The sequence below is a fragment of the Hoplias malabaricus genome, chromosome Y (genome assembly GCF_029633855.1).
Source record: "Hoplias malabaricus isolate fHopMal1 chromosome Y, fHopMal1.hap1, whole genome shotgun sequence".
In the NCBI taxonomy this organism is placed as follows: domain Eukaryota; kingdom Metazoa; phylum Chordata; class Actinopteri; order Characiformes; family Erythrinidae; genus Hoplias; species Hoplias malabaricus.
Window position 1 is genome coordinate 70337968 of NC_089820.1, and position 20074 is coordinate 70358041.

A 20074-nucleotide genomic window follows, 5' to 3' on the forward strand; every position below is an offset into this window, starting at 1 on the left:
TGAAACAGGAGATGCCACCCCTTCAGGACCCACATAAATCCCTGTGGTGTCAACCGACCACTGTGTACCCTCTAATTCTGTTTGAAAAGCTTCATAGTAAGTTAAATCTCCCCCTACATCATAGAACAGGGTGACATGGAATGGGTCGAATGGAGAGACGTAGGGTACCATGGCTGTAATCCAAGGCGACCACTGGTGGAACAAGGCAATGAGTCGTGGTGACGGGTCTGTCTGTCCAGTCACTAAACCCCAATAAATGTCTACCGACTCATCCTGCTGAGGTCTCATCAGGTACATACCGTCAGTGTACCCCACCACTGCCACAGTTTTATGTCTGTCCAACCACGTAAGTGTGATCCCATCAGGTTGGCATAAAATAGTAACTCCCATTTTCATCAACAATTCTCTACCACAAATGTTCAAGGGTGCTTGTGATGCAATTAAAAATGAATGTGACACAGTCTGTGTACCAGTACTGACTGGCAAATGTCTTGTTTTTGGCAGTGATGTAGATGTCCCCGAGAAGCCCCTTACTTGCACAGTGTGTTCGCTCATCAGATGTGCAGGTAATACTGTGTTGATGGCTGACCATGTGGCTCCCGTGTCTACCAGAAAAACGATTTCTGAGGCCCCCACAGTTAAAGACAGCATGGGTTCTGCCCTGGCCCTGCTGTCCTGGTGCTCCTCTTGACCCCGTCAATGTCCACCCCACGGCTCCATGCTGTATTGGCCAGCAGGAAGATGTGATGGCTCCGATTTTGGTGCCACCTGTGGGTGTGGTGCCTCACATTGTGCTACCCAGTGGTCCAAAGCTCCACATCTTAGGCACGCCCCTGTCCGACGGCGGACCCTGCCCCTCCACCTGCCATTACCACGCCCCCTGCCCCATTAGTAGGGCTGATATGGGAAATATAGACTTGATCCATAATTATACGGTGGGTTTTGTGGTGGCCCTGATTGGGTAGGCATGTATGTGTTTGTGTTCATAAATGTTTGTGGTGATTGCATATGTGGCAGTGCAGTCATAGGCATCATGGTGTCAGACTTTGTTTGCTTTTTATTATCATTTATAGATTTCCTGGCTTCTGCTAGTTGAACAGTTAGTAGGTCTCTTTGTAACTTAAGTATCTCCTTGTCTTTGTTATCTAATTTTTCCTTATATTTGTTCATATAGAAAAGATCATAGTTAGGTTGAGTAAATGTCTGAGCCTGTTTCTCTATTTCAGCTGCTTCCATGGAAGTAGTCGATCTTTTAATAATGTTTCTAAAATCCCCAAGTGCTAAAGTCATGCCACCTGTCAGACTGTCCAGCTTCCTAATCCAAGCAGTCGCTCCACTACATAAAGGCGTAAGCTGGTCGGCCAAAGTCTGTGCATCAGTCAATGATAATGGTACATATTTATATGTTCCTATACTAGTGGCCACTAATGGAAACATAATGTCGACGTTAGTGTCAGTCCTATACCTGTCAGGCGGGTGTCGGGGTCTGGTGCTTCGTCTCAAAATGTCCGTTTTGTCTGAGGTGTGCATGTCTCATTCTAAAGTCTGTTGTTTTAAGTCCAATTGTCTCTGTTCTTCTAATATGAATTTTTCCATGGCACGCAATGTTTTGTTCAAATCAGTAATCCGTCTACCACCACGTCGTCCATTCGCAGTGTCCTCATCATCTGCTATATGTCCGTCATCCTGATCATAGTCAGCCGTTATGACATGTCCCTCTAAATCTGCTTTAATCCTGATGTTTTGTTTAATTTTACGTGGCATCGGGTTCTTAAATGGTGTTGTCAGTGTTTATTTATCGACAAGGCGCGGTTTATCCTGTTCTATATGCTTTCCCTTGTCATCTATAATGTCAGAACAGTCGGTGTTAATATCTTTTTGTTGATTCAAAATTGACTTGTAGCTTTCGCAATTGGAATGGATCATATGTGTGTACGTTTGTGTTTCTGACTCTGTGAGCTGGCTGCTCAGAAGTAAAGCCCCACCCTTGATGTCCATCCAAACACTCACTCTACCCGATTCTACACTGAAGACTGGTAGGATATTATCAACTGTTGTGACGAGGCCTAGGTTGTATGGCGGAGGCGGAGCTGTAGGCTCCTCCCCCTTGTGCTTCATATACTCAGTGTCCACTTCCGTGTTCTCGGCAGTGAGTTAAACGGCGTTCGAGTGTGACTGACCTGTTGTTTTCAAAGTAAGAGCTGCGGAATGAGACTGAGGAATGCCATTTTAAAATTTAGAAGCTCCGCAATGTCTGTTTTAGCTATTTTTAAACTTGTATTTGCCTTAGGTCTTTGGAAAAGGCTAGCCTTACTAACCTCTGCTTCAGCCTGACATTATCTTTCCTCCTGCTCTCTTTTCAACTGATTAATACCGGTGATTAAAGAAGTTTTCTCCCCTGTGTGTAATTTAGCCCATATTTCAAATCTCTGGAGCACACTTTTGTGCACAATATCCCGCTTTTTAAAATATATTTCTCCCTGTTTTAATCCTCTCATTTATTATTTCAATTTGTTGTACAAACGGTTTCCATTCCCAATTCCCCACGCCGTAAATGCCTTTTAATTCATTATGTAAGTCTCTAGTAGTAGCCATAGTGTCTGTAAGAAGCTGATTAAAAAATTGGACCTTACCTAAATTGGTCTTCGTTCTAGTTCACCCTTTAATTGCAAATCAATTATCACCGCTAGGTTTCATTGCAATTCAGAGTGAATTAAAACAGTTTCCCAGCACCCACGCAAATCGCCCACGCAGCCGCCGCTGCTCTCAGCACAGTCCGCCTTAGTTTATATAAAAGAAAAAGTCCAAAGTTTTATAGTCAAGTTTAGAAACTCAGCCAAGAAAAGCATGACCACCTCAGCCCTGTGTAGAATTTCACAGGTGGATAGAAAACATAAGCTTGTCTTCAAACACAGTATTGAATTTAAAAGCAAGTCAAGCCTAATTTACATGAAGTATGAAACCGACCCACTGACCGAAAAAGCTTATAAGTCATAAGCAAATAACACGCCAATATATGAAATAGAATTTGTACTCAACAAAAAAGCTAGGAAGACAGGACAGTGAGCTCACAACACAGAATTAAACAAAAGACTATATTTAAGGTACGAAAACAAATTTCCAGACACACTCAACAGTCCACAGGCCACAGTGAAATCACAAGATATATTATAACAAGCAAAAACAAAATTTTATGAACTACTGAATTTAGCAAGCAAGTTACAAAATATGTTATGATGAACGAAAAATTGAAACCGAGGCAGAAAATATTTTTTTAGACGAACTACCATAGTTAAAAAATGCAAACTAAACCTGAAAAATAATATTCTTTGCAGTACAGGACAATAAGCAGTAAACAAAATACAAAATATATTTTATCCACCACAAGTCTAAATTAACAATATAAAAGAAACCAGATTCAAAATTAGAGCAAGTGTTCAATTAACAATTTTCCCTTTAATTCCCATGTTTAAACCTTACAGTTACCCCAATGTATCCTATTAATTACTCAGCTTTACACCTTGCTCACCTTTCTCCTATTCTCAACCTCTAAAAACGTCTTTCTGGAGATCATTGTCTATATTTTCTTAATGTATAGTCTCCAAGAAAGCGCATTTATTTTTACTTTATATATTTTGTTTTAAAACGTCTTCCGTTCAGGCTCATTGTCATAGATAAACAAACCCCTCATTTTATTGAGGTTCATATACTTTAAATAACTGTCCTTGAACGAAGCTCATAATTTATACCATTACAAATTTCTTTCCCTATTAATTTCTAAATCTCTCTTTCTGACACTTTCCGTTCTCTTTAAACACACTCTCTCTCTGACACTCTCTAGGCAGCGATGTCCTTTCCCCCCTTTTCTCTAAACACACTCACATAAAAAAGCACATGGAGAGTTCTCCACACACACACACACTCAAAAGCAACCGCAGAAGAAAAGGGGGTTGATCAGTCCCCCACTTTCTCCATTTTCTCCCAAAAAAAAATTGTTTCAGCTGACACACACACATACACATACACAGCAAGACACTCCTCTATCGCCCTCTAGCGAGCAAAAACATACACGACAGTCACATAACAGCCTGTAAGAATAACAGGCAATTCCAAACAGACATAAAACATGAATACACAATCAAATTTCATTAAAATATACAACAAATTGTGGCGGGAACAACATCCGCTCTTTTTATTTTTCGCGGGGACAACTTCCGCTGCTATTATTAATTAATAAATACGCGGGGACAGCATCCGCGAATATTAATATACTTCTGAGGAGACAAACTCTCACGGCCTACCCTTAGACCAGGCAATTAACACGAATCCTCGTCAGGTTCCGAGCTGAGGACGCCACCACTCTGTCTCAGATGGGCACAACATCCATCTATTCCATTTTAAATACCATGATGGGTACAGCATCCATCTATTCTATTCTAAATTCCATGATGGGTACAACATCCATCTATTCTATTCTAAATTCCATGATGGGTACAACATCCATCTATTCCATTTTAAATACCATGATGGGTACAGCATCCACCTATTCTATTTCAAATTCCATAACCAAGCAACCCCAAAAGTATAAACCAATAACAAATTATAAAAACATATTTAAAATAAATTGATTTGCTCATTACCTCACTCCAGACCGCCTTCAGGCCTCCGCACCACTCTGATTTAGAAATTCCAATATGCAGAATTTGAATAAAACAGGGTCTGCTCACCCACCTCAATAAATTGCGGCCGCGAGTGGAAAGGAGTCCGAAGTCGGTCTTGTTCTCAAACTTCCGCACGTCCGGGGTCACCAATTGAAGAATTAATGGTCTTTTTAGACCGTTCCCAAAGTAATTAAAATTTAGAAGATCTCCAAAAGATCCAAAATACACCCTCTCTCCTGAGGGAGGCGTGCTCGTTCCGGAAGTTTTACAAAGACCAGTCGAGTGAAGTTCAAAGCAAATCAAAGTATTTATTTTAATACTGGATCCAGGAGAACTAATACATAAGAAACGCAACATAGTGCCCTTCCACGCAAAGTTCTGACTCATTGCATCTGACTCCACAGTTTTATACCCCAAATGACGTATACCCTGCTGGCAAGGCGTTTCTGGCTGATTAACATATATTAATATGCATAATTAGACATGTTAGTACATGTTAGGTTTCTCGCGTGCAAGTTTCACATGCACCTATGACCCCAAAACACTCATCATGCCCTTCTGACACTGTAGGTTTTATTTCCCACATTCCTTTTCTGTCACCAAGATTCAGAGGGGTCACTAATGGACTTAAGGTCACTGAGATGCCCTAAAGTTCAACTGTCCTAACTAACACTTGTAATTTATACTACAAGCCTAAGTGCAGATCTGTTCAATGTTAGAGGTCTAAGAATTTAGAAAGGTGTAAACACTGAGTCAGCATGTCAGAAGGTGTGCAGATTCTAAACTGTTTAAATGCATGGTTAAAATACTGGTTAATCATTCATCTGAGTACATATAAGATACAAGATTTCACACAATTATAAATGCTTAATTTTAACTAATCATTTAAGGATATTTGTCCACTAACACAAAGTAATAAAATTGTTTTTACAACAATATACATATTTACTTGATTTAATTTATATAAAATTATTATAGTGACAATGCCTATTTTAATTTGACCCATAAGAAGCAAAAGCTTGTTCACTTACGTGTGGTTGTGGTTCTGGTACTAATTTGTACTGTCTATAAAAATTGTCAGATTGTGCTCTTGTGTTAAATAAATTTTAAAATTATGTCATATATTCTCTAATTTACAGTTTAACACTTTTGAGCAGCTCTGCATTAACTTTACAAATGAAAAACTTCAACAGTTTTTCAACCATCACATGTTTGTCCTGGAACAAGAGGAGTACAAGAAAGAAGGTATAGAGTGGGAATTCATAGACTTTGGCATGGATTTGCAAGCCTGTATTGACCTGATTGAGAAGGTTTGTAATAGCTCTTTTTAATGGCTTGTAGCAGCCATTCATTCACACATTCATCCATCCACCCATTTGTTTGTTTGCTTGCTTGCTAATGTTTTGCTTGGTGACATTCTGTTTAAGCTCATTACTGACATACTCAGTTCATATTTTTAGCCCATGGGTATAATGTCAATTCTCGAAGAGGAATGCATGTTCCCAAAAGCCACAGATGCTACCTTCAAAGCAAAGCTTTATGATAACCATCTTGGGAAATCCAGCAACTTCCAGAAACCAAGGATTGTCAAGGGCAAGGCAGAGGCTCACTTTGCTTTGGTTCATTATGCTGGCACAGTAGACTACAACATTGACAACTGGCTCGTAAAAAACAAGGATCCATTAAATGAAACTGTCGTTGGACTATATCAAAAATCTTCACTGAAGCTACTAGCTCACTTGTTTGCAAACTATGCTGGTGCAGACGCAGGTATGTTAAATGAAATGTTTCTATTTGAATTGGGTAATACAGGCTAAAAATTGTTCATGTGCCTATTATTTTTCCAAAAGAATTGAAACTGACCATATTAAAAATCACTAAAAACAGTATTCACATTAGTTTCTGATTGTTTAATTAGTATTAAAAAGTGAAAATAACAGTGCAGGCATTAATTGGGCTACATTCTGTAACTCTAAATCACTGAAGTGTATGGGTATTTTAGGTATGTAAAATGGCCAATATACCTTGGCAGCTCAGTGTAAATAAACAGATAAGCCATAATATTCCTATGACTCCCTTCTACACTGATTGTATATGTGCTTATTGTAGAACCTCTGTTGCTCCACCTCAGGACTACCACAGAGCAGGTATTATTTTGGTAGTATGTATTTTTGGCTGGTGGGTTTTTTCTCACAACAGAAGTCCCTAAGAGGTATAAAAACATCAGCAGCACTGATGTGTATAACACACTAACACCACCATTTCAGGGTCATTGCAGTTCTGAGAATGACTTGCTACCTATGTGGGTTCCTGACCATTGAAGCACAGGATGAAAGGGGGGCTAACAAAATATGCAGAGCAATGGATAGACTACCCTCTGTTATTGTAGAACTACAGTGCATCTGTATTATATGTGGAGATGCACAATGAATGTGGAAGCAAGGTGGTGGTATTAATGTTATGGTTGATTGGTGTATTAACTAAATGAGGCTGTTTGGCAGTGCTAAATACAGTATGTTTTTGGTATGAATGCCAGAAAAAAAATGTTTTGTGTGTGGAAGGTGCAACAGGTATTGTCACTTTTACACAGTTGTAGTGTTCTGGGGTTGTGGGTTCAAACCCTGACTTGGGTCACTATGAGAATATTTTCTAATGTGGGTGTGTCTGTTGTGTCCCGTGATGGACTGTTGTGTCCTGTGATGCCTAATCCAGGATGTGTTCCTGCCAAGGAAGGGTAGGCTTCAGAACCACTGCAACCCTGAACAGGATAAACTGTTACAGAGTTTGAATGAATAAACAATTTTGAGTAGAGCTGGACATCTTTTGGCAGAAGGGAGTAAAATACTTGGAATTCACAAGGGGTACCTACAAAACAGAACACATTTATCTTTTTCACCCTGTTCCATGTTAGGAGTAAAACTCATGTTTCAAAGTGCAGAAAATAAAATATACTTATCTTACAAACAATGTTATATTTCAGCTATGACTGATGCTGCTAGTGGGAAAAAAGAAAAGAAAAAGAAAGGATCATCTTTCCAGACTGTATCTGCACTTCACAGGGTATGTGTTAGTAAGAATCCAAGTCTCAAAGCTGAAATATCAATTCAATAATTCTGTTTGCATTTGGCGGCACGGTGACGCAGCAGGTAGTGTCGCAGTCACACAGCTCCAGGGGCCTGGACGTTGTGGGTTAGATTCCCGCTCCGGGTGACTGCCTGTGAGGACTTGGTGTGTTCTCTCTGTGTCCGCGTGGGTTTCCTCTGGGTGCTCCGGTTTCCTCCTACAGTCCAAAAACACACGTCAGTAGGTGGATTGGTGACTGAAAAGTGTCCGTAGGTGTGAGTGAATGTGTTGCCTTGCCCTCCAGGGTGTATTCCTGCCTTGTGCCCAATGATTCCAGGTAGGCTCTGGACCCACCGCGACCCTGAACTGGATAAGCGGTTACAGATAATGAATGAATGAATGTTTTCATTTGCAGTTTGAACTGTTACATTTCCCTGACTTATTCAAAGGCTTAATTAATCTTTATTTAAATTAAATGTATTTCTTAAAATAGATTAATTATAATAATTAAATTATTTATTATCTGTATGTTTAACTCAGCAGGGGTAATATATCTGATATGTGAAACTAGTTTTGAGAAATGGCTAAAAGTGACATTAAGTGAAGTTATGTAATAACATAATTTTGGGAGTAGGACCACGCCCGAACTCCTCCTCTCAGCCATATATATATATATATATATATACACACCCTGCAAATTCACGTCATTTCCGCGTCGGACAAACCCGCCTCATTTAGTTCAGGAGATGGATCTCGACTGCTTTACGAGGTCAGCTCGCTCCTCCGCGCTGGGTCATTCCTGCTGATCCCCATATTCGGAGCCGTGTTCGGCCTTTATCAAGCCCGCTGAGCCTCCTGTTTTAAATTTGCTCCGGCTAAACAGCTATGGGACTGCCCGGTATCCGAAGTTACGTACAGCCGTTGTCGCGCCTGCAACCGCTTCAACTATTCTATGCTCTGCTGTCTTACCCGCTCTGGATCGGTGCTCTGTTCTCCTGCTTCTCCTCCCGCTGCATTCGGCCTCCCGTGTGACCGCCCGCATCTGCCTCCGAAGCTGGCGCAAGGTTTCGAGCCTCCCCTTATCTTCATCTCCGGCTACGGTGCTACGGGACTGCCTCGTGTTTTGGGGAACGCGAGTCTACCGTCGTCACGGCTGCTGCTCCACAGCTACGAGTTCTACAGCGCCTTGAGACTCCCATTTCCTCCTCTCCGGTAGAACAGCCTCGGCGTTCCAGTAACGTGCTCCGAAACAGTGGCGTTCCCTTCGTTCACTCAGCTAAAGAGAGAAACTAGTGATGTGTCGATCGCGAACGAACCGGTTCAAAGAGCCGGCTCTTGTAAGTGAACAATGAAAGCCGGTTCCCGTTTAAGACCGAGCCATTTTTTTCTAAGGCTTGTCATTCAACCAATCAGAGAACAACAAGCAAGCTCCAAACCTCCAACCCTCCGAGCTGAGACACTTGGTTTTCCTGAATGCCAATCTGCCTTCCAAGAAATACTTGAATTATCTATACGATTGAATGTGAGTGCAATCAGTGAGTTATTACAAAACAGCCATAACAATTGGCCATTGCAACACTAATTATTTTTAACATTGAACAATAATATTTTGTCCATATAGTTTTGTAAAATGTAGGTAATATTGTTCTGTACCAGTGGAAATAAGTGGTAAAACAAAGAGCCATTTAGGAGCCGAAAGAGCCGGCTCCCCAAAAAGAGCCGAAATTTCCATCACTAAGAGAAAGTGATGTAACCCCTCTCTTTCTCTCCCTCTACATCTGTCTCTAAGCATCATCCCACCCCTTCCTTTCTCTCCTTCTACATCTGTCTCTATGCATCATCCCACCCCTCCCTTTCTCTCCCTCTACATCTGTCTCTACGCATCATCCCACCCCTCCCTTTCTCTCCCTCTACATCTGTCTCTACGCATCATCCCACCCCTCCCTTTCTCTCCCTCTACATCTGTCTCTACGCATCATTCCACCCCTCCCTTTCTCTCCCACTACATCTGTCTCTACGCATCATCCCACCCCTCCCTTTCTCTTCCTCTACATCTGTCTCTACACATCATCCCACCCCTCCCCTTTTCATCCCATCCCACCTCTTCCCCCGTTGCAGCTGCATGCTTCAGACCTTCTAGCCCGCACCCCTCTATAGATGCTGCGGCGGGCCTGTCTCCTGTCCAGCACTCTGAGCACTTGACGCGGTCTACTCTACGCATCATCCCACCTCTTCCCCCGTTTCAGCCACAGCTGCATGCCTCAGACCTTCCAGCCCACACCCCTCCAGCACTCTGGGCACTCGATGCAGTCTTCTCACTGCATGGCTTGCTCATTGCTGATTCATTTTCTTTACACCCACCCACCCCCTGTTTCTTCATCCCACCCTCTACCCCTGCTGCTGCTCTATGCATCATACTTTCCAGCTCGCACCCCCTCTACAGGTTGCTGTTGCGGGCCTGCCTCCTGCCTGGCGCTCTGAGCATTCTATGCAGTCTCCTTGCTGCACAGCTTCCTCACCCTAGATTCGCTCTCATCCTATCATCTCATTCTCCCAGCCTCTACATCAACAGCTTGCATTCTTCATGGACGCTCATCCCAACCTCTTCAATTTGCGGCCGTGCCATACCCTGCCTCTAACATTACAATCATCATCCTGACTCCTCTGCTGCTGTGCTTCTCCCACCTTCCGGCTTCCAGTTTATACTCTCTTTTCAGATGCTGCTGTGGACTTTCGTACAGGACCCTCCTCTGTGCTGCCTTGCTGCTCACACTCTACAGCTTCTAGCTCCTGCTCTGTCTTCAGGTGCTTCGTTGGACATTTGTCCCCCACTTTTTGCTGCTGCACTACTCCGAGTCTCTGACTTTGCTGCTGCACTACTCCAAGTCTCATAGACTTCTCGGGTGCCGTTACGGGCCATGTCCTAATCCTCTCCTTTGCGGCTGTCCCGCACCCCGCCTCTTCCTTTACAGCACACCCTCTCTCCTGATGTGGACCTTCATCCTAATCCCCTTCCCCGTGTGGTTTTGCTGCATCCTGCCTCTTCCTTTACAGCCCTCCTCTCTCATGCCACAGACCTTTGTCCCAACCCCATAGTTTTGCGGCCGCATCGCCCACCTCCAACTTCTCAGCTTGCACTCTCCTCAGAAACTGCTGTGTACGCTCATCCCTATGCCTTCCCCTCACAAACAAATGGCGCCCTGTGTCCACTGTACGGCTTGCACTCTCTCCTACTGTACCTTACCTTCTGCTTCTGCTTGCAGCTAAGCTTCTCCTAGCGACTGCACCTCACACTGCCTCTTATGGTACTGTTCGTACTAATTCTTCCAGCAGCTGCGGGCTTTCAACCTGAAATTCACCCTCTCACATGCTTGTCGCTCTCAGCTTCTAACTTTCCAGCTCGTGCCAGCGAGGACCTTAATCTTTCATCTCTCGGCTAGTGACAGCACCTCACCCTGCCTCCTATGGTACTGTTCACACGGATTCCTCCAGGCGCTGTGGACCTTCAACCTGTCCTCCTATCTCCACAACCACGCTGCTATCTAGCCCCTAAGTTCCAGCGTATGCTCTCTCCCCAGGTTACCTTGGACCAGCACTCAGGCACTTGACACCACCTCTGGCACCTGTTTGTCATCACCCTCTAGGCATCTTCGTTATCTTTGAGTCAACTTTCTACCTTGCCTCCTTGGTTGAGCTCCTCAGCACCTTTTAGATTTTTCTCTTTTCAGAGTTTTCTCCCTTGTGACACACTGCCTTCTCTCTATCTCGCCTTTCCTGCGGTGCTGACCTATTTGGGGTTCTTAACTGGCCTCATCTTTCATCCCTCTAGATCTCCATTCCATTCTCAATTCCCTCTATGCCATTGGAAAGGCACCACCAGGGCACACCTGCCAACGAAGCACATCTCGCTTTATTAATGCTGCCCCTCTGTAGTACTTAAACGCTGCCACTAATCCACTTTCCACCTATTTTTGCCAGCCTCAGACCCCTCACTATTACCCAATCACCATCAATTACACTGAAGTAGCAACACTTTGTCCAGTGCATCCAGCATGATGCACTATCATGGTGGCCCCAGATAAATGTCACTTTAATTGTTACACCGTAGCTTAATGACATCTAGCTGGTTATACTTTAAAATTCTATTATTGTTGATCTATTTGATTTCTGCCGACGCGATGATCTTGTCCATCTTAAGACCAACTCTGACTCTATCACATTTCGCAATCATCACGCCTTTACCGCTGCAGCATCTGAATACTCAAATTACCAGTCACACTAGAATTTCCGTTATCATTATCAATAAAGGACATTCAACTTACTCATGCTATTTCTCTACAGTCTCACATGACACTCAGTCATGCACCAGTTTATTAAAGGTAGTTAATTCAAAGACTCACTAACCCCTTTCATTCACCTACACACAATAAGGACACCAATCAAACCCTTGACCAGAATACTGTAGCACTTAATGACCAGCATTACTGTAAATTTTTGGGGGTCCGGCATTCATAAGCCGCCCTGAACTCTTCCCCAAAAGACTTCTGAGTTCACCTCCCCATTTCAGCCTCTACAGGTGTGGTCCGTACTAGCAAAGTGAAGTTATGTAATAACATAATTTTGGGAGTAGGACCACGCCTGAACTCCTCCTCTCAGCCCTATATATACCCTGCAAATTCATGTCACTTCAATTTAATAAAAATTATTTAATTTGAAAAGTCAGGGGATTGTTTAAACTGGTGCAATGCTTATACATACCTCAGAAAGGTTCTGTGTGGAGCTGTTTCACCACCATATCCATATGTTGCCACAAATGGCATGCTGTACATGCATGCATGTGGAAATACAAAAATAGGAGGTGTTTTTTTCCATTTTAACATTTAAAATTAGATTTTTCTAGCTTGATGGTAGGCGTATAATGCAGATTATTATACCACAGTTTTACTAAACACCAATTGAAATGATATGAATAACATATTAATTATAATTTTGGCACCATTATTAAAAAAAGACATAAAATATTTTAGTCTAAAAATATATTTTAATTTAAATTTTTTTACTCATAAAATGTCTGACTGTATGTGTTAATCAAATGTCAATATTATTTAATCTAATGTCAAATGGAATTATTTTGTGGAACATTTCTAAAGACTAATTTGAAATTTACTGTCCTGTGCAATGTTCACTGTGTTTATTCACTATTATTACAAAGGTATACATTTTTGTTATAAATTTATTTTTTTATTCTAATGAATTGCCATTTTACATATTACATTTTCATTTTTATTTTGAGATTGACTGGCTTCCATAATATTCAAGAGTACAAAAGTTCAAAATGAATACTCATTGAATTCATTCTAATGATTGCACAGCCCTTGTTGATTATAATAATGTTGTTAACTGACAGGAAAATCTCAATAAGCTAATGACAAACCTGCTTTCAACCCATCCACATTTTGTGCGCTGTATCATTCCAAATGAAACCAAGACTCCTGGTGTCATGGACAAACCCCTGGTTATGCATCAATTACGGTGCAATGGTGTGCTGGAGGGCATCAGAATATGCAGGAAGGGTTTCCCCAACAGAATCTTATATGGAGATTTCAAACAAAGGTATATGAATTTATCCAAAAGACATAGGCTACTAGTCACTAACATAAGTCTTTGAAATAGAATTAAAAGATCAATTTATGTTTTCAATTCTTTACAGATATCGTATACTGAATCCATCTGCCATCCCAGAAGGTCAGTTTATAGATAGCAGGAAGGGCGCTGAGAAGTTGTTAGCTTCAATTGATATAGATATTCAGCAATATAGGTTTGGGCATACTAAGGTAAGAAATTGTCATTTGAAGAAAAATAATCATAGAAGAAAAATCATTTTGAAAACAAAGTATTCCCTTCTTTTTTCCACCTCTATCAGGTGTTCTTCAAAGCAGGTCTTTTGGGTCAGTTGGAGGAAATGCAAGATGAGCGATTATCAAAAATTATCACTGGAATCCAAGCTAGAGCACGTGGACTTCTCTCAAGACTTGAATACATGAAGATGGTGGAACGCAGGTAACACGTTTTTTCAGCAATTTTTTTCATGTATTTTTAAAATTAGGTTTGTTGTGAAGTATAATGATGCTAAGTGCTTTCCCTTATGCATTGTTTTTTTAATCCTCAAAGGGATGCCTTACTTGTTATCCAGTGGAATGTGCGTGCATTCATGAGTGTCAAGAATTGGCCATGGATGAAGCTATTTTTCAAGATTAAACCTTTACTGAGGTCTGCTGAGGCAGAAAAGGAAATGGCCAATATGAAAGAAGAGTTTTTAAAGCTTAAAGAAGCTTTTGCCAAGTCTGAATCCCGTAAGAAGGAGCTTGAAGAGAAAATGGTCTCTCTACTCCAAGAAAAGAATGATCTCCAGCTTCAAGTTCAGGCAGTGAGTTTTTTAACTTAAGGAAAATACACTACTTTAAAATATTAATGCTTAAATTTTCTTGATATTCTCTTGATATTTAAACAGGAGCAAGACAATCTCTGTGATGCTGAGGAAAGGTGTGAAAGGCTAATAAAAAACAACATCCAAATGGAAGCCAAAATAAAAGAGCTCACTGAGAGACTGGAGGAGATTAATGCAGAGCTAACTGCTAAAAAGAGGACGTTGGAAGATGAGTGTTCTGAGTTCAAGAAAGACATTGATGATCTTGAGCTGACATTGGCTAAAGTAGAGAAGGAGAAGCATGCCACAGAAAATAAGGTCTTTGTACATCATAAACTTTTTAAATTATATTAATAAAGAAATGCAGATTTTTTAGAAAAATGTACTATATTATAGGTAAAAAATCTGACAGATGAAATGGCTGAAATGGATGAAATAATTACTAAGCTAACAAAGGAGAAAAAAGCCCTGCAAGAGGCTCATCAGCAAACATTGGATGACCTACAGAGTGAGGAGGACAAAGTCAGTACCCTCACCAAAATCAAAGTTAAACTAGAGCAGCAAGTAGATGATGTAAGTACAATGACAAAACATTATATTGATTGCTTCACAAATCAGAAAGTTTAATACATTTTTTTTCAATAGTTGGAGAGATCCCTTGAGCAAGAAAAGAAGGTTCGTATAGATCTTGAAAGGGCAAAAAGAAAGCTTGAGGGTGACTTAAAGCTTACTCAAGAAAGCATAATAGACTTGGAAAATGACAAACAACAGTTGGAGGAGCGACTTAAGAAGTAAGATGAAAATGAAAAGATGTTTAATCTCACTTAAATAATAGTACATTTTAACAGTATTTTATGAGACGAGCTGTTTTTTGTGGGGTTTTTTTAAGGAAAGATTTTGAAATCACCCAGCTTAACTCTAAATATGAGGACGAACAAGCAATGATTGTCCAACTACAGAAAAAAATAAAAGAGCTGCAGGTGCATTAAATTATATATCATGGTAAAATATAATGGCTATATTTGTCAATTAACATGTGAAATTTCAAATTCAAAACATCCTACTTTGTATTAGGCACGAATTGAAGAGCTCGAAGAAGAACTTGAGGCAGAAAGAGCTTCCAGGGGCAAGGTAGAGAAACAGAGGGCAGACTTAGCTAGGGAGCTGGAGGAGATAAGTGAGAGACTGGAAGAGGCTGGAGGAGCTACAGCTATCCAGATTGAGATGAACAAGAAACGGGAGGCTGAGTTTCAGAAATTACGCAGAGATCTTGAAGAGGCCACTCTGCAACATGAAGCCACAGCTTCTACTTTGAGAAAGAAACATGCTGATAGTGTGGCTGAACTTGGAGAGCAGATAGACCACCTGCAGAGTATCAAACAGAAACTGGAGAAAGAGAAAAGTGAGCTTAAACTGGAACTTGATGATGTAGTCTCCAGTATGGAACAAATTGTCAAATCCAAGGTATGCATTAAGTTACTATGTACTGACTGCTACACTTTGTTAGAGTGTTGTCTTGAGTAAGCAGCATGTTTTTATATTTCTGCTAGTCTGCAGGGAAAAAAACATCACAATTCTACAACAGTAAAAGAAGTATGAATGGCTGGTGTGATATTTAAATGTCATTGGGAGTAGCAATATTCAAATTAATTTTGCACATTATATTGCAGCTCTTGTTTGTAACAGTGATTGAGGAACAACGACAAGTATGATTTGCAGGAAAACAGATATAAAGCATGTGTAACTGCTTCTTCCTCTAAGGTCTCAGCCGCAGAATATATGTCAGAGGATGAAGGCATCTAATTATTTTATTGGAACTAAAGGCCATGTTTGCAAGAATCGCTTTCATATATGATTTCTTAGGGTAACATAATGCAACATGTGTACCACTTTAGATCATTATTTAACAACTTTTATATGGTACCTCAAAATTTGTATCAATCACATCCATATGGACTGACTGGCATGTTGCATTGTGTCTAAGGTTCAGCATGTTTTTGGTAAGTTTTTTGGTTTGGATAGGTTTACACTGCTGGTCTGTGCTTCTCTGGTTTCTTTTGCCATTTATTCACCAACCCATGAAAGGTTTGCTCCAATACTCTGCTGTTTAGCTCCTTCGGATGCATTTCCACCTGTCCACATTTCCGCCGGCTTCATTACTCCTCCACTCGGATATAACCTTCCAGCCCCACCGGAGATATATCCACCATGGGTCTTACTGGAATGTTCAAGAAGACATGCCGAAATCAATAAAATCCATCTGGTCTCTTGTCGTCCCCCATGCAACATTGGTCGGGTTGCTGACCACAGTGTGCTAGCCTGCCTAGCTAACACTCCTGCCAAATGTGGCAACCCCACTGTCAATTTCGATCTGCTCAACATTAACTCATTTACGAGCAAGGGACATCACATCCAGGATCTCCTCACTGACCTCCGGGGTTTGTTTACAGCTGCCATGGCACCAGATGGCAAGGAGGTCTCGCAATAATTTACTTCGATAAGTGGAAAGTTTCACCAGTGTCTGTTCCTGCCTTCTCCTCCTTTGAATAGATCGTGTGTCAACTGCCTGGATCTATTTCCCCCATCATTACAACTGTTTATTATCCCCCAATACCTAATATTAACTTTCTAAATGATTTTGCCGCTCTGCTTACTCACCTGTACACCCTCTCACCAAACAATATAGTGCTGGGAGATTTTAACATTCATGTAGATCATATCAATAACCATCTTATCAAAGACTTTACATCTTGTCTTGAGGGCTTTGGAATTCAGCAATACACTGATGTTCCCACTCATTCTAAGGGTCACATCTTTGATATAATCTGCTGCTCTGGTGTCTCCCCTTTTGACCATACAGCAGATGAACTCCCTATAACTTCCTCTCATTTAATGTCAGACTCCCTTTCTCTATTACCAAGCACCATGCTTAATTTCTTTCCATAATTTTAAGGATATAAATTTGCATTCTCTCTCCTCCAGTATTTACTCCCTCGTGGAAATTCATAATTTAGCCACCCCTGAAGAGCATGTTTCACATTATAATACTGGACTTTCTTTGTATACTGAACTCCCTTGCTCTGCTAAAAACCAGGTCTTTTCCCGTTCTGACCCCTGGTCTGAACTTCGGCTCACGAAAGACAAAGGAGGGCAACTTGAGTGGCCTCACTGGAAAACTGGATTAGTTTTTCCCAACGATGTTTACAAAAATCGTATGTTACACTACAAAGACTGTATTGCTCAAACCAAATCTAATTACTACACTGGTATAATCTGTTCTAATGAAGGTAACACCAAATCACTGTTTTCATTATATAAAACTATCACTTAAGCCCCAGGCTCTCTACTTGTATCCAACAGATTTTTGTAACTCTCTCATGTCATTTTTTGAAGAAAATATTCAGAGGATTCACTAGTATCTCTGGCCACATCATACATCTGCTATTATCTTTGAACTTTCTCCTCCTGCCCATTCTTTTTATTTCTTCCAGCTCTCTATCACCACGGAAATTGCAGCTATCATCCATAAGTTCAATCTATCCACCTGTCAGCTGGACCCACTTCCCAAACTTCTGGTCTCCCTTCTTTGGTCCCTCTCATTTCTGCCCTTATTCACTCCTCTCTTTCCACTGGAACTGTTCCTGCATCATTTAAAACCACTGTAATAATTCCAATCTTGAAAAAAAAAAAACAGGTCCAATTTCTAATCTACCTTTCATTTCCAAAATTCTTGAGACAATAGTAACAACTCAACTCAACACTTAACTATCTTATAACAACCTGTATGAACAATTCCAATCTGGTTTCTGGCCCCTCCATAGCACAGAAACTGTTCCCATAAAAATGACCAATGATCTCCTTATGGCATCTGATTCTGGCTTACCCTCTATCCTCATCCTCCTTGACCTGAGTGCAGCATTTGACATGATTTGTCACACCACACTTAATAGACTATTCTCCATTGGTATTATTCAGACACCACTAAATTGGTTCAAATTATACCTCTCCTCCTGCACTCAGTTCATTCAGCTTAGCTTTCACTTCTCAGCCTTCTTCTGTCACTTCAGGTGTGCCCTAGGGGCCTGTCCTGGGGCCTCTCCTCTTCATTATTAATCTCCTTACCCTTGACCATATTTCTAATAAATGAAATATTAATTTCCATTAGTACACAGATGACTCTACCAGCTACCAGCTCTACCTTGCCTATTTTTCTTTACTGACTGTTTGGTAGAAATAAAATCTTGGTTTTCTTCAAATCTTCTTAAACTATACAGTGACAAAACTGAGGTTCTTCTTATTGGCACAAATCAACATTATCCCAAACATTGATCATCCCAAAAAAAAACAGTTTTGACATTGACAATTCCCCCTCCCCACAGGTAAAAGAGCCTGGGTGTCATTGTGAAAGCGTTCTTCAGATTGATGGAGAATGTGCTACAGATGGTTCTATATAGCACAGTTTAGAAAATGATTCTAAATGGCACCATGGTTATTAATATATCCATTAAAGGGCAATCCTACCTGGTACGCGTAGGCGTGGTACAAAACGCTCCATATCCCATCATATTAGGCAGAGACATTCCTATTTTGATTGATTTATTGAGCTATAAAAATATAAAAATGGCAGAGGCTATGGTAGTGACCAGGCAAAGCAGAAAAAATTTAGCCAAAGAAACCACAGAACATTTTAAGGAATTGCCTTATGCTGCAGAAACTAAAAAAAAAGACAAGGAGAGATGTAAGAAAAGCTAAAGTTATGGGAACCAAATGTCTGGAGAAAATAGAACTGCCAGATACAGATAACATTAGTTTACCCTTTAACTTTGAACAACTCCAAAATTTAGATGAAACTTTTAAACCACTATTTGAAAAAAGCAAACACTATAGTGACATCTCTGATAAAGGTTGCCACTTAGCGATTAAAGATAACAAACTATATAGAATCACTGATAAAGGTGAGCAACTAGTACTCCCGGTAAGCCTTAGGGAGAAAGTGCTTAAAATGGGACATTCAGATCCCTGGGCAGGCCACTTCGGGCAAGCTAAAACATTCAGCCGCATAGCATACAGATTTTACTGGCCAGGTCAGTATGCAGATGTGATTAAATACTGCAATAATTGCCCGGAATGTCAACTCACTGCAACTCTAAAAAAGTCAGACAAGGTGCCTATGGTGAGCATGCCTATAATAGACATACCATTCTCTCGCATAGCAATGGACGTAGTAGGGCCGTTACCTAGAACAAAAAACGGAAACCGTTACATTTTAGTAATATGCGACTATGCGACAAAATATCCAGAGGCTTTTGCCCTCAAAAACATTAAAACTCGTCAAATTGTCAATGCTCTGATACAACTTATTTCAAGAGTAGGGATCCCGAAAGAGATATTGACAGACAGGGGCACAAACTTCACTTCAAAACAGATAAAGCAAGTGTACGGTCTATTAGGCATTAAACGTATTCACACCACACCATATCACCCTCAAACTGATGGGCTAACGGAACGTTTCAATAAGACTCTGAAACAAGCTTTACAGAAGGTGACGAACAACAACGGTACAGATTGGGACATGTGGTTACCCTATGTGCTGTTCGCGTATCGTGAAGTACCTCAAGCTTCCACCGGCTTTTCCCCGTTTGAACTCCTTTACGGAAGACAGGTGAGAGGTCCGATGGAGCAGATGACCTAATAAAGAGGCTAGGGAAGGCTAAAGTTCTGTCCACGGTGGATTTATGCAAGGGATACTGGCAAGTTCCACTCAGCCAGTCCGCTAAAGAACTGACTGCATTTAGAACACCATCAGGACTATACCATTTCCGTACAATGCCATTCGGATTACACGGTGCAGCTGCAACCTTCCAGAGGTTAATGGACGACGTTCTCAGAGGTACGGAGGACTTCGCGGCAGCTTACATTGATG

At 41.0% G+C, this 20074-nt stretch overlaps 1 protein-coding gene across 1 annotated transcript in view; it reads left to right on the forward strand.

The window, feature by feature from the left end:
- The window catches only part of LOC136678515 (myosin-7-like), a 50736-nt gene extending 35061 nt beyond the window's left edge, over window positions 1–15675 (forward strand). The window contains 12 exon segments of the mRNA XM_066656563.1: window positions 5801–5971; window positions 6122–6431; window positions 7642–7721; window positions 13132–13337; window positions 13435–13558; window positions 13648–13784; window positions 13896–14151; window positions 14236–14469; window positions 14548–14724; window positions 14797–14942; window positions 15041–15131; window positions 15226–15675. Of these exon segments, the coding sequence (XP_066512660.1) occupies window positions 5801–5971; window positions 6122–6431; window positions 7642–7721; window positions 13132–13337; window positions 13435–13558; window positions 13648–13784; window positions 13896–14151; window positions 14236–14469; window positions 14548–14724; window positions 14797–14942; window positions 15041–15131; window positions 15226–15675 (2382 nt within the window).
- The last annotated feature ends 4399 nt before the right edge of the window (window positions 15676–20074 follow it).